The sequence below is a fragment of the Sapajus apella genome, unplaced genomic scaffold (assembly GCF_009761245.1).
Source record: "Sapajus apella isolate SASKATOON/1434 unplaced genomic scaffold, GSC_monkey_1.0 scaffold70, whole genome shotgun sequence".
Classification (NCBI taxonomy): domain Eukaryota; kingdom Metazoa; phylum Chordata; class Mammalia; order Primates; family Cebidae; genus Sapajus; species Sapajus apella.
The window spans coordinates 996,600-1,011,757 of record NW_022437010.1 but is presented as its reverse complement, the minus strand read 5'-3'; the positions used below and the strand labels follow the sequence as shown (position 1 = coordinate 1,011,757).

At 41.8% G+C, this 15,158-nt stretch overlaps 2 protein-coding genes across 17 annotated transcripts in view; one reads left to right on the top strand and one right to left on the bottom strand.

Moving 5' to 3' along the window:
- Positions 1 to 15,158, top strand: part of LOC116531270 (transmembrane protein 14B-like) — a 115,193-nt gene that overhangs the window by 13,519 nt on the left and 86,516 nt on the right. The gene's annotated exons all lie outside the window — the stretch shown is intronic.
- Positions 1 to 15,158, bottom strand: part of MAK (male germ cell associated kinase) — a 53,015-nt gene that overhangs the window by 2,425 nt on the left and 35,432 nt on the right. For 7 of the 10 annotated variants that reach the window (XM_032249954.1, XM_032249958.1, XM_032249952.1 and 4 more), the window contains 3 exons: positions 10,489 to 10,620; positions 8,545 to 8,619; positions 5,001 to 5,120 (listed from right to left, as the gene is read on the bottom strand). In XM_032249954.1, coding sequence (XP_032105845.1) covers positions 5,001 to 5,120; positions 8,545 to 8,619; positions 10,489 to 10,620 — 327 coding nt within the window. The remainder of the gene's footprint in view (positions 1 to 5,000; positions 5,121 to 8,544; positions 8,620 to 10,488; positions 10,621 to 15,158) is intronic. The other 3 variants (XM_032249961.1, XM_032249955.1, XM_032249956.1) reach the window with 2 other exon arrangements.

Here is a 15,158-nt window from a genome sequence, read left to right as displayed (position 1 = left end):
TAGCTGAAGAGCCAATATTTCTGGTTTGTAGTGCCGACACTACTGTTATTTTCAATATTTTACTTTTAGATAGGCAAAGCCAGGTAAGAAGAACAAGAAAAATTCTTGGCTCAAATTCAATGGGCAACACCCACAATGTTAGTGACTTTGTAACACCACACTGTGGTTACATCTAAAGAATATTTACACAGCATCACTGCAGAAAAATGCATCTGAAATTGTGAATCTATAAAACCGTGGCTTCATGGAGCAACACACATGTTGTCCTATAGATTTCTTTTTAAAAATTAAAATGTAGTTTTTAGAATAAAGATACTTCTTTTCTATTTTTGTTGTTGTTGTTGTTTTCTGAGATGGAATTTCACTTGTTGCCCAGGCTGGAGTGCAATGGAGTGATCTTGGCTCACTGTAACCTCTGCCTCCTGGTTCAAGTCGTTCTGCCTCAGCCTCCTGAGTAGCTGAGATTACAGGCACCCACTACCATGCCCAGCTAGTTTTTGTATTTTTAGTAGAGATGGGGTTTTGCCATGTTGGCCAGGCTGGTTTTAAACTCCTGACCTTTGATCCACCCACCTCGGCCTCCCAAAGTGCTCGGATTACCGGGGTGAGCCACCGCGCCTGGCTGATACTTCATTTTTCATTGGGAAAATCACAGGTGGGAACACAGATCCCTTAAATGGTAGCATCCCACACTTTTAATCACAAGGTTGTTTCATTCATACATTTGACCATTTAAAAATTTGTGAAAAATTTAAAGTTTCTTAAACATTTATCTGAACAATTTATGAGCTAAAATTGCTTCAACATTTCAAAGGAGAAAGCAGATCATTTTATAGAGAACTTTTGATGCCTTCTTCAGTCCCTCCTTGAATTGAGAGCTAAAGTATCACAGGTATTGTATCTGAGGAGGGATGTTTGCTTTTTCCACTTGGAATTTAAATATCTTTTCATACTGTGTTGTAGCTGCCATTCTTGGATTAAACTCTTAAGTGTTAATACTGAAATGAATCTGACCATTTTGTAACCCCAGCCCTAGCTAAACCATATTTACTGGCATGGTTTGCACAGTTTTTCTTAGATTTTCACTGTAAAACTGGGAGGTAGGAGGGAATTCTGTGAGCACATGGTCCTGACTAGCTGCTAACTTCAGCCTGGGGTGAAGAAGGTATAAAGTGTGGACATCCTCAGTAAAACAGATGCCTGGCTGTGGTGTGGTGTAGTTTGGTGGAGGCAGGGAGGCCAAGAACTCCCCACTCCATGGTTTGACAGGTCCTTTCATCCTACTTTTTTTTTTTTTTTTTAGATGGAGTCTCACTCTGTTGCCCAGGCTGGAGTGCAACGGTGCAATCTCGGCTCACTGCAACCTCTGCCTCCCAGGTTCAAGTGATTCTCCTGCCTCAGCCTCCTGAGTAGCTGTCACCATGTCTGGCTAATTTTTTGTATTTTTAGTAGAAATGGGGTTTCACTGTGTTAGTCAGGATGCTTTTGATCTCCTAGCGATCCGCCTGCCTCGGCCTCCCAAACTGCTGGGATTACAGGCGTGAGCCACCATGCCTGGCCCTACTCTTTTTTTTTTTGAGACAGAGTCTTACTCTGTCGCCCAGGCTGGAGTGCAGTGGCACAATCTCGGCTTACTGCAACCTCTGCCTCCCAGGTTCAAGTGATTCTTCTGCCTCAGCCTCCCAAGTAGCTGATACTACAGGCATGCACCACGATGCCTGGCTAATTTTTGTAGTTTTAGTAGAGATGGGGTTTCACCATGTTGGTCAGGCTGGTCTCAAACTCCTGACCTTGTGATCTGCCCGCCTCCACCTCCCAGTGTGTTGGGATTACAGGCGTGAGCCACCTCGCCCAGCCAGAATTTAATTTCTTGTAGAAAATCTGTGCTAAAGGAAAGAAGTTTGCCTCTAGTTATGGATTTACTTGATGCCATTATGATGTAACTTTTAGTAAGATATAGAACTTCTGTAAGATGCAGATGATAATAGTAGCTCCTAAGAGAGCCCTGGGAGGATTAATGAGTTAATGGACACAGAGTGCTTATAACGGGGTCCTGTGCTTCTAAGGTGATCCTGAAGAGTGCTGTGTGTAACAGAAGTCACTCCTCCAAGTCCTTGTTGTTAGTTTCAAAGCAGGGGATAAGGAAGTATTGGGAAGTTTGGAAAAAGAGATTACATGGGGAGGGAGGAAGACATTGATTTTCCTTCTCAAAACCTGAAGGGGAGATGCCAGGCATAATCCCAGCACTTTGGGAGGCCGAGGTTGGTGGATCACGAGGTCAAGAGATTGAGACCATCCTGGCCAACATGGTGAAACCCCATCTCTACAAAAAATACAAAAATTAACTAGGTGCGGTGGCACACACCTATAGTCCCAGCTACTTGGGAGGCTGAGGCAGGAGAATCGCTTGAACCAGGAGGCGGAGGTTGCACTGGGCTGAGATCGTGCCATTGCACTCCAGCCTGGACCACAGTGAGACTCTGTCTCAAAAACAAAACAAAAAAAAACTTGAAGAGGTGAAAGAGAAGACCATGTGAGAAGGGGGAAATAGTTGAGTAAATATGGTAATAACCTGGTTTTATTTCCTTGTGGGAAACTGTCACCCAACTGGGAGGACTGGAAGACATCTCTCTTACAGAACAGTGTTTTTTTAAGGATTTGCATTGACCACTTGAGAGTGATTAATATTTACTTCGTTTTTTACCTTTCCTCCTATCACCATCTATAGGAAAATCTGATAAGCAGAGTAAATGAAGAAATGAAAAGTTAAGAGAAAGCATTTACTTAAAAGAAATAACAGGAATATGCATGCTAATTGAATAGAATAATTAATATATAAAGGCCTTCAATAGCTTACAAAAATATTTTTTAAAAGACCTACTCTTGACTGGGCGTGGTGGCTCATGCCTGTAATCCCAGCAGTTTGGGAGGCCGAGGTGGGCAGATCACCTGAGGTCAGGAGTTCAAGACCAGCATGACCAACATGGAGAAACCCCATCTCTACTAAAAACACAAAAAATTAGCTGGGCATGGTGGCATATGCCTATAATCCCAGCTACTCAGGAGGCTGAGGCAGGAGAATCACTTGAACCCCAGAGGCAGAGGTTGCAGTGAGCTGAGATCATGCCATTGCACTCCAGCCTGGGCAACAAGAGCAAAACTCCATCTCAAAAAATAAATAAATAAATAAGAGTAAAATAAAATTTTATATTTCATATAAATGAATGACTCATAAGGCTGCCTGAAAATATTTGAGGCTTTATAAAAATCTCTGCTGTATATAAAATGTTTACTTATTTTGTTTCAGCGGAGAGATAATAAAGCAATTCTTTTCACAGATAAGGTAACTGTAGTACTATTTAAGCAGTTCTATTGCGGTAAGATATAAAAAATTAAAGAAGTCTAGGCTTTAAACATTTTTAGCTCCAAGACTGGCAACTCTAATCAGGTATTTTAATATAGGATCCTGTTAGGATGGGCTGCGAGCATACTTTCAGAGTCAACTTTTAAATTAAACTACAGGCCGGGCATAGGGGCTCATGCCTGCAATCCCAGAGTTCTAGGAGGCCAAGGTGGGAGGGCTGCTTGAGCCCAGGAGTCAAGATCAGCTTGGGCAACATAGCAAGACCCTGTCTCTATAAAAAGAAATTTTTTTTAATTAGCTGGGTGTGGTGATGTGCGCCTGTAGTCCCATCTACTCAGAAGGCCGAGGCAGGAGGATCACTTGAGCCCAGGAGTTCGAGGCTGCAGTGAGCCATGACTGCACCACTGCATTCCAGCCTGGGTGACAGAGCAAGGCTTTTTCTCTATAAAAGAGAGTTAAAATAAATAAACTACAATTAGGCATCTTATCAAAGTTCTAATGATTTGCTTTAATGTTTATTTTTGGTGCTTCACTAAGAATATCTATTTCAGACTAAAATGATTCAGAGACCACTCATGGTCAAATCTGATTGGCTTAAGTACAGAATCATCACCCTCCATTTCAAGTGTGTACCCACACGTGTGCATGTCACATGTCACGCCACTGGGGAGCAAGCTTACCTCAGTTTGGCATAATGCTGGAGGGTGGAGGGATGAACCCTTCCCCATCAGACTCTATTGCAAAGCAAAAGGCAGGGCGTGAAAGTCCCATCGTTAATTTCTATGGTCTAAGATGGAACTATAGAGAAACCTCATGTTACCGGCTGGGCACAGTGGCTCATGCCTGTAATCCCAGCACTTTGGGAGGCTGAGGCGGGTGGATCACCAGATCAGGAGTTTAAGACCAGCCTGACCAACATGGTGAAACCTCATCTGTACTAAAACTACAAAAAGCAGCCAGGTATGGTGGTGTGTACCTGTAATCCCAGCTACTCGGGAGGCTGAGGTAGAGAACTGCTTGAGGTGGAGGCTGCAGTGAGCCGAGATTGCACCGCTGCACTCCATCCTGGGCAACACAGCAAGACTCCATCTCAAAAAAAAAAAAAAAAAAAAAAAAAGGAATCCTCAAGTTAACTTATTCATACACAGACTGTCAGCATCTATGAAGCTTTCCCTCTGTGCCAGGTCCTGGGCAGAAGGCTCTGGAAAAGGCATTTTCTCACATCTCACTGTGCAGCACAGCACACTCTTTGAAAGTGGATTAAGTGAGTTTCCATCCCAGCTCCACTAGCTGTGTGACCTCAGGTAAGTTACCTCACCTACACTTCATTATCTGTAAAGAAGAGATCTAGCTATATCATCGTGAGGATTAAATGATATAATCCCAGTAAGCCCTTTACACTATGCCTGGCAGAGACTCCCCATTTAATTACAAGTAGCTCTTATAATTATTAGAACCTCAACTCCACATTTTTGGAAGAAAAATAGGACATTTTGGTAAAAACAAAAAGCAATGCACTAATGAGGTGAGGCTGACTAAAAGTCTTCGCTTGGGAAAAGTGACTGCATAAACTTAACAAGGAAAATGTTCCTCTCTGCTCAGAAATCTAAAACACTGCGTCTGAAGTTGTTCTTACCTGAAGCCGTTGCATTGAGAGGTGCTAAGTGGATCCTCTGGCCAGCTGACCCCACTTCTTTTTTGAGAAAGGAAGGAATATATCCTGACTGATTATAAGTAGCGTAACTTCCAAGATTTCCTAGTAACATATCATAAAGTTTCATAGTCAGAAGGTGAATATTTTTGGCACAGTAGAATAACATTGACTACTACCCCCATCACTTCTAAATACTATTTTTGAGCATCTACTATGTTGTAGGCAGTATGCTGTACTTGTTACAGATACTCTTATTCCATCCGTACAACAACCCTCTTAGATCACATTATTATCCTTATTGTGTGGCTCTCCGATATTAAGTAACTTGCCTAACATCTCACAGTTAGTAACAGACTGAGCTGGAGTCTGAACTCAAGGCCCAGGGGTATTATTCAGTTCACCCTGAACACGCCAGGCTTTCTCACAACCCCATTTCTTAACATGGGGGGATATTTCCTGCTGTGAAGCCCCCATCTCTCAAGTACTCTTATCTGTCTTCATTCTGTAAAATGGTTGTAAGTGGACCTATTTTTTTTCAGGCGGAGTCCCACTCTGTTGCCCATGCTGGAGTGCAGGGGCACCATTCCGCTCACTGTAACCTCTGTCTCCAGGTTCAAGCAATTTTCCTCATTCAGCCTCCCAAGTAGCTGGGATTACAAGCATGTGCCACCACACCCAGCTAATTTGTAAATTTTTAGTAGAGATGGGGTTTCACCATGTTGGTCAGGCTGGTCTCGAACTCCTGACCTCAGGTGATCCACCCACCTAGGCCTCCCAAAGTGGTGAGATTACAGGCGTGAGCCACCACGCCCAGCTGTAAGTGGACCTGTTCTCGTAGGGTTGTTGTAGGGATTGATGGGACTCTTCAGAGCATGTGACATAGACTCTGTACTCATTAAATGTCAGCATCATTGTCATCATTATTGTTGCCATCATCATCATCACTACTGGTGAATGCTCAATCTGGTGGTAGCATAGGGATGCACTGACAAGGAAAAATCTAAAATCTAGAGACCAGTCAGGATGTCACTGCTTTAGCTGAAATGAGAGAGGATGAGGGTCTGAACCACGACAGTGGCAGAGGATGAAGAAGAAGGGAACTGAGCAGGTTTATAGGGTGGAGGTGGTAGGAAAGAGGGAAATGTAAACTCCTAAGTTTGTATGTAGCTCAGGTGACTGGATGCATTGTCCAAGAACAGCAACATAGAGGAGAATCAGAATTGGTGGAAATGACATGGTACCAGGAGGACACTGAAGTTGTGGCAGGCAAAGGGTGAGTAGGCAGGCATGGAGATTGGTAATGATCAGGGTGTGGTGTTTCCAGAGTTGTGGGCTTGAAGAAGCCAGCTCAGAGGGGCTGCGAATGTGCAGAGACCTGGAGTAGACAGACCCCCAAGGAACACCAGTATTAAGGGACAGGAGAGAGAACAGGGAGAGAGGTAGATGGTAGGAGCAACAGGGCATGGAAATCCAAGAGAATGCACATTGAGTGTGAAAAAAAGGAATGGGAGGTGAGGCAGAGAGCTCGGATGGGACCAGCACTGCCCATGGGATCTGGCCACTGGGATGTCAACATCTAGCGGGAGCTGCTGCACTGGCAGGAAGCAGACTGAAGACAAACGACAGAGTTGAGAAGCCAGCCGGAAGCGACAGGTGGTAAGGAACTAGCTCGCAGGGAAGGAGACAGGCTTGTCCCTAGAAGGTGAAATGGGGCTCTGATCACCCTCATGGTTTCAAAGCACCGTTCAGTAAACAGTGTTTTTTCCACAGTGTTATCTGTTCACATGTCTCAACACTGGGCTCCGTGTTCCTGATGTCTCTCACGGCACATCAGGCTCTCAACAAATGTCTGCTCTTGAAGCAATGATTGTCAAAGTGCAATATTATGTTATCAGCCCCTAAAGGACTGTATACAGAAAGCGTGTTCTAAATCTATATCTGTTTAACTCTACTAAATTTTGCATAAGTTCAGCTGCCTACTTTAAACTTTTTCCCATCTTAGAAACTCATTCTGAAAGACTTATGGTTCTTTTTTTTTGAAAGACAGAGTCTTGTTCTGTTGCCCAGGCTGGAGTGCACTTAGTGGCGTGATCTCAGCTCACTGCAACCTCCGCCTCCTGGGTTCAAGCGATTCTTCTGCCTCAGCCTCCCAAGTAGCTGGGACTACAGGCGCATATCACCACTCCCAGCTAATTTTTGTATTTTTAGTAGAGACAGGGTTTCATCATGTTGGTCAGGCTGGTCTCGAACTCCTGACCTAGTGATCCCCCTGCCTTAGCCTCCCAAAGTGCTGGGATTACAGGCGTGAAGCACCACACCTGGCCACTAATCAGTTCTTTACTTTAGAACACTTTTTGGAAGGAAATTCAAAGCAGTGATTGTAATCAATAGCAACTTCAGGTTGTGTCTCTTGCTCTCATCCTCAGCAGCAGAGCAAATACTTAGTAAATGCTTAGCATGTGATAAAAATCCTAGGTAGAGTTATGTAAGAATATCTAAGGAAATTTCCTCCATTTTATGGATGGGAAAGCTGGCTTAAACAACTTGTCCCAAACCACAAAAGCTGGTGAGTGACAAAATGGCGATGTGTTGGACTCTAGGATTCATGCACTGAGCAGTTATAGGATGCTTCTTATTGGGGAAAAAAATAAGCAGAAAATTAGGTCTTCTTAAATTATTTTGGCTTATTTGAAGTACTTTGTATACTGTGAATTTTCAGGCTGGAGCCAGTGGTTAGCACTGTTGAAACTAGTGGCACTGAACCCCTAGGAAATCCACCATCACTATTAACACAGTTAACTTTTTTCATTTTGTAAATTATTTATTTATTTATTTATTTATTTTTTCAGAGGGAGTCTCACTCTGTCACCCAGGCTGGAATGCAATGGCGTGGTCTTGGCTCACTGCAACCTCTGCCTCCTGGGTTCAAGCAATTCTCCTGCCTTAGCCTCCTGAGTAGCTGGGATTACAGGCATGCACCATCACACCCAGCTAATTTTTTGTATTTTTAGTAGACACGAGGTTTGACTGTGTTGGTCAGGCTGATCTCAAACTCCTGACCTCATGATCTGCTCGCCTCGTACTCCCAAAGTGCTGGGATTACAGGCGTGAGCCACTGCATCCGGCCCCCAGTTAACTTTTTTAAACAAGTCATTGTTCATGCGTAAGAAATGAGTTTCAGAACTTTAAGAAAAAAATCCAGGAATATTGATCACAAAATTAGAAAATATTCTTTTAATTCTTTTCCTTAGAATTATTTGCTTGATTTCTTCTATAAAATTCCATAATTAATTTAAGAAGACCAGCATAGATCTTTTTGAGGCAAATTTATCTTAGAATGTCAACTACTGAAGAAAGATATTCTTGATGAGATAGGATGCTTTTCTTTATCCTAGTCCAGACTTGACTTCTAAAAGCAGATCATCTTGGCCTTTTATGTCAGGATCAGGGGCAAATGTTGAGAAGAAAATTAGACAAGGGATTTAAAGAAAGAACAAATTGCATTCGTCTGATGCCCAGAAATTACCTTGTGGGTCCTCTAATTTTTCAGGAAAAGTTTCATTGCATGATAGTTTTTCAATTGGTTTAATTATGCTGTCTTCTAAAGGGAAGGCAGATGGAAAGAAAGAATAATAGGAGAATGTTTTAGGAAAAGCAGAGAAAAATGGATTAGATGATTAATGAAAAGACCCAGCATGAACCCTTGAAAATGCAAAAATGTCCCCATGTGCTGTCACGGCATTTATTTGATGCCAACTGTATATTCCCTTGAGACTCAAAGTTGTTCTACTGTCATTTAATTGAATTTGTATAACTAGTTGGTTCAGTGAATATTATTTTTACATATCTGAGGAAAAAATAAGTAAATTACAGTGGTGAAGTGTATGACACCTCAGCAACATTAAATGCTTAAGCTGAGTTTTAAAGAATCTGGAAAACTTGTAAAAAGTCCAAATGTATTGATGTCACATCAGAATATCTCATAAACTACTCACTCATTATAATGGTAATTGTCAAACTTTTTTGATCCAATATCACCTACATTAAAAAACAAACTACCTTTTCACACACTTCTAAGTTGATATTTGAAATTTTTAATCATAAGTTTAACAGTTGCAAAGGATGTTATTTCTGACATATTGTAACTATAGGCGTTTTAAAAATAAAACTATTAGTGATTTTATGCCCTCCAATAGTGACATAAAAATACATGAACAAGTTCCTTTTTGACACTTGGATATTTCACATTAATTCCTTTTTCCCCTAAAATTATGTTTTTATTTATACCTCAGCTTCAAAATTTTATCCAAATGTAATCTTAAAAGTCTTAAAATTGGTCACTCTAAAATATGTGCAAATTAAAATTTTTTTAAATTTCTTGTAACCATAAAGATATTAAAATACAGTTATAATTACAATGAATAATTGTATATAATTAATCAAAAAAGATGAATATTATATATTTTGATTACTAAACAAAGTTTTCTGGAAATGCATCTCTTAATGAGAAAGATGGAACTTTTTTCAAGTAGTTCATGTATCAACAAATGAATATTTGTTGCTAGAATCACAGCATCAGGGCTATTTCCTCTCTTCTTTTTTCTTCCTTTTTCGAAACAGAAGCACGAAGAAATCTTGCTAATAGAAATAGTTGGGGATAAAAGGGGTTTTGTGATAGCTTCACCACTCTATTCTTCAAACACTCTTCAAAGTTATAGATGAAAATTCATATACTGATCTTATAAAAAACAAACATTTTTTAAAAAATTACCTGTCAGCTAACAACTCAGGCCCTCCTTCAATTTTCTAAATGCTGAGAACTGTTAAGACTCCCTGACTTTAAAAAAGATCTGTTCCTCAGTCATCAAATCAAAGTTACTTTCTCAACAGTGACCTCAGCATAGCAAAATTTCCATATCATTGGCACCCCAGTTATTTTTACATTTTGGAGAAAAAGAAAACACACCATGGTGGCCAGTGAAAAGTCGTCTTGTCTTTTGTAAAGGAGGAAAGTAGAGACTCTTTGCTAGGGCAGATCCATTTCAGCAAAGACTCAGATGGAGGTTGAGAATTCCCTTAAAACTATCTATACTCAAGTAACAGTGGGAAAACCTTTTTTTTATTATTATACTTTTTAATATATAGAGACATGGTTCTGCCATGTTGGCCAGGCTGATCTTGAACTCCTGGGCACAAGGGACCTGCCCGCCTCTGCCTCCCAAAGTGCTGGGATTACAGGCATGAGCCACCATGCCCATCCCGCTGAAAACAGCTCTATTGAAGAGGCAGTGTTACAACTCCATGACTGCTCCAGCAGAGCAGGGCTACGCCTAGGCAGAGAGTAGCAGAAAACCTTTGCATATCCCCCAGGTCCATGTGTATCTTGGTTGGAAGAGTACTGCAATATATTTAAAAGTAGACATCTGTAAAGGAAAACCATGTATATGTACATTTTATATTCTTGTGTTACCTGCATTGTTCCTTTTGAAAGCAAGTTCTGCCCTGACGGGTCCCAGTGACTTAGGAAATAACTGATTGCTCCACATGTGGGGGTTTATTTCCTTTCCACTGGCTATCAAGGACACGTTCTTGGGATTCACACCTGAGAAGAACAAAGCAGCCACTTCGAAGGTCAGAGTGGATCATAAGCTTGAAGGAAACATATGTAATACATTCAAAGACTAGAAATACCTTGGACAGGAGAACGGAAATAAATGTAGGTGAAAATGTAGCAGATACTTGCTTTCTGATGAACACTAACGTGATCCCAAGCCCTTGGCACAGCCACCTGGAATGCTGACAGTACTTTATAAGCAGAAATGTTTTCTACTGTAATAACATTTGATGTTCTTGGTAAGTTCTTGTAAAAACTGAGGTGGCACAAAAACTTTTCTTCAACAACATGACTTTTTTTTTTTTTTTTTTTGAAACAGGGTCTCTCTCTCTCTCTGTCATCAGGCTTGAGTGCAGTGGTGTGATCTCGGCTTACCGCGGCCTCCACCTCCCGGGTTCAAGCGATTCTCCTGCTTCAGCCTCCTGAGTAGCTGGGATTACAGGTGCCCACCACCATGCCTGGCTAATTTTTATATTTTTAGTAGAGAGGAGGTTTCACCATGTTGGCCAGGCTGGTCTCAAACTCCTGGCCTCAAGTGAGCCATTTGCCTCGGCCTCCGAAAGTGCTGAGATTACAGGCATGAGCCACCACACCCGACCCAAATGACATTTTCTTGTCACTTGTTTTGAGCATATACTCTTGGCCTAACCCTTGGTGTAGCAGGGAAAACAGACACGTGACTAAGAACTCGGGGAAAACCTCTGAGGTTCAGAGGTATGAAGCTCCGTCTGTAGTGCTTATTTGTATGCGAGATACAGTAAAATGGAAACTGTTTATTCCCTGTACAGCAGAAAGAAGGCATTAGAAATGTACTTGGAAAAGGGACAGTTTAAATTATGATGTTCTGAAATCTGTGAAATGTCCATTCAGCCTTGGGCTGTGGTACTGGCGGTCAAAGGAAGTTGTTTCAACCTATTCTTAAGAGACTTGAAAACTTCTTGAGCTTGTTTTCTTTTTATTGATAATGAAATTAGAGTGAACTTGTACAGTCTATGCCTTTAGGTCATTCACGGCGAATTTTCTTTATCTAGTGTAGAAATCATCACTGAGGACTCCATTGATTTAAGAAGTGAGAACTGTCTCCAGGCATTGAGCTTTTGCTTTTCACAAGCTGAATTCCTTAGAAAGGCTTCATGTTTATGAGATATATAATAATATTCCTTATTTTGAAACCAGAAATACTGAGCTTCAAAAGTTACCCACTGTTCTCTAAGGAAACACTTCATCAGGCAAATAATTTCCCTTTCTTATAGGATATAACTTCCCTAATAAAACACTTACAAATCGAACTATAATAGGCAACTACTGGCTGGGTGTGGTGCCTCACACCTGTAATCCCAACACTTTGGGAGGCCAAGGCAGGCAGATCATGAGGTCAGGAGTTTGAGACCACCCTGGTCAACACAGTGATACCTCATCTCTACTAAAAATACAAAAATTAGCCAAGCATGGTGGCACATGTCTGTAGTCCCGGCTACTCAGGAGGCTGAGACAGAAGAATCATTTGAACCTGGGAGGTGGAGGCTGTGGTGAGCCCAGATCACGCCGCTGCACTCCAGCTTGGGCAACATAGCAAGACTCCATCTCAAAACAAACAAACAAACCATCTTTAGGCTGGTTATGGTGGCTCATACCTGTAATCCCAGCACTTTGGGAGGCTGAGGCAGGTGTATCACCTGAGGTCAGGAGTTCAAGACCGGCCTGGCCAACATGACAAGACCCTGTTTCTACTAAAAGAATAAATAAAAAAAAAAAAAATTAGCTGGGCGTGGTGGTGCCTGCCTATAATTCCAGCTACTTGGGAGGCTGAATGCATGGAAATCACTTGAACCCAGGACATATAAGTTGCAGTGAGCCTAGATTCTGCCACTGCATTCCAGCCTTGGCTACAGAGCAAGACTCTGTCTCAAAAAATAAAAAAAACTTCACCCAAAAAGGAAGTGCAAGATGGGGATAAAACATTAAAAATTTGTGTGAACACAGTTCTCAGAACTATAGTTCAACAAAGAATGAGTTCTGAATATTTAAGTGATGTTTTTAATCCAATTGGCCTTGACGATATTCCTAAATAGGTTATTTTTTAAGTAAAAAAAAAATTTTTTTGAGATAGAGTCCTGCTCTGTTACCAGGCTTGAGTGCAGTGGTGCAATCCCAGCTCACTGCAACCTCTGCCTTCTGGGTTCAAGCAATTCTCCAGCCTCAGCCTCCCTAGTAGCTGGGACTACAGGCGTGCACCACCATGCCCAGCTAATTTTTGTACTTTTTAGTAGCGATGGGGTTTCACCATCTTGGCCAGGATGGTCTCCATCTCTTGACCTCGTGATTTGCCCAACTCTGCCTCCCAAAGTGCTGGGATTACAGGCATGAGCCCCTGCACCCGGTCACTCAAGTAAATATTTTAAAGTAAAAGGTAAGTATTGAAGATAACTAGTTTAATTCAAGGTCTATTTAAGATGAAGATTGCAATTTTGTTGGAAATAGATATATCCTAGAATTTTGTTATTTATCAGTTTGTAAGTTTTCATTGGGTACCTCCTACACACTAAACACTGTTAGGAGGAAGCATAAATTAATATAATTTGATATTATAATGATAGATATCATTATATGATGATAATTTCTTGCCTCAAAGGGCATTAAAAAAGGTCAGTTAGCAAATATTTACTGAGCACCCACCAGTGCCAGGCAGTGTGTATGGCATTGGAGAAAAAGTGGCAAACAAAATAGACCAGTTTCTATTCTTTGGCACTTATAATCTAATGAGAAGGGAGGCATTTTTAGTTATAACTAAGTAAATACATCATGAGCAGTGTTCATAATGTTTAGAAGAATCTGGGGTGGAGGGGGCAAATAACAGAAGCAACTCAGCCAGTCTTTCTTTCAAATAGGCAATTTTAAGCTGAAATGTGAATCGCGATTAACCCATTTATGTCTGAGGCAGCATTTTTTTTGAATTTTTGCAATCAGACCTTGGCGATGACCTTGAGCAGTAGGATATAAACCCACATGCTGAAGGTTCCAATAATGGAACACTAGGCATAAATGTGTTTTAAGGGGTGGGGAGGCGTGATCCTTGGAGAGGCAACAGTTTGGGCTGAGGACTTTAAGAGGAAAGAACTCAGAGATGGCCAGCAAGGATGCAGCAAGAACACAGGGTAGTATAAAATGAGCCTGGAGAGTGGAGGAGGGACAGGCCATTAAGAATTTTGTATGCTGTGTTAAGAGAGTGAAAATGCAGTAGCGGAGGCTAATGTAGAAATGACACCGGGCATTGAATAAACAGGGTGGAAGGAAAGATGGTAAATAATGAATGGGAAGAGAGAAGGATCCACAGATCAGTTTCAAAAGTGCTATGGAGGCTGGGCGCAGTGGCTCACGCCTGTAATCCCAGCACTTTGGGAGGCTGAGGTGGGCAGACCGCTTGAGGTCAGAAGTTCAAGACCAGCCTGGTCAACATGGTAAAACCTCATCTGTACTAAAAATACAAAAGTCAGCCGGGCATGGTGGCATGCACCTGTAGCCCCAGCTACTTGGGAGGCTGAGGCAGGAGAATCACTTAAACCTGGGAGGCAGAGGTTGCAGTGAGCCAAGAAGGCACCACTGTCTCTAGGCTGGGTGACAGAGTCAGACTCTGTCGCAAAAAAAAAAAAAAAAAAAATTAGCCAGGCTGGTAGCAGGCGCCTATAATCCCAGCTACTCAGGAGGCAGAGGTATGATACTCTTATGCCTGGGAGGTAGAGGTTGCAGTGAGCCAAGTTGCGCCACTGTACAAGCCAGCTTGGGCGACAGTGAGACTGTCTGGAAAAAAAAAGTGCTATGGAGTGAGCTGCTTTTCTGGCCAGCAGTGGTGGGTGGCATCAATTCATGCTCAGAGTCCTGGCCGTAGAAGCACGGAGTAAGACCAGAGGGCACCACTGAGAGATCATTAGCATTTCCACTGCATACTCTATTTGCAACTACCTTGTGATAATTAAAGTACCTAAGGCTTACAGAGTGAGCTGATAGATGGTACAATCCCATTGTAAGTTACAGAAAACAGAATCTCAAAGTCTTGCTTCAAGTACACAGCCAGTCAGTAGCAGGTCAATAACTATGACTCTTACGTCTCTTTCCTTGAAGGCCAGTGTCACAGATCTGCCAATCCTTGTAGTATAATGTCAGGCTGCCCTGCAATTATATGGTGCATTTCTAGAGCTCCTGTAATCCTAAAGGTTGATGCTTTATAAGACCTTTTATACGGTTTTAGGGTTTTTTTTAAGGTTTTATATGGTTTTACCTTTTATATGGTTTTAGGGTAAAGAGAGGGCCCCCAAAGATATTAGTTTTTTAGTTCTTTTGTTTTTTTGAGATGGAGTCTCATTCTGTTGCCCAGGCTGGAGTGCTGTGGTGCGATCTTGGCTCACTGCAACCTCTGCCTTCAGGGTTCAAGTGATTCTCCTGCCTGACACTCCCAAGTAGCTGGGATTACAGGCGCGCGCCACCACACCCACCTAATTTTTGTGTTTTTTTTTTTTTTTTTTTTTTTT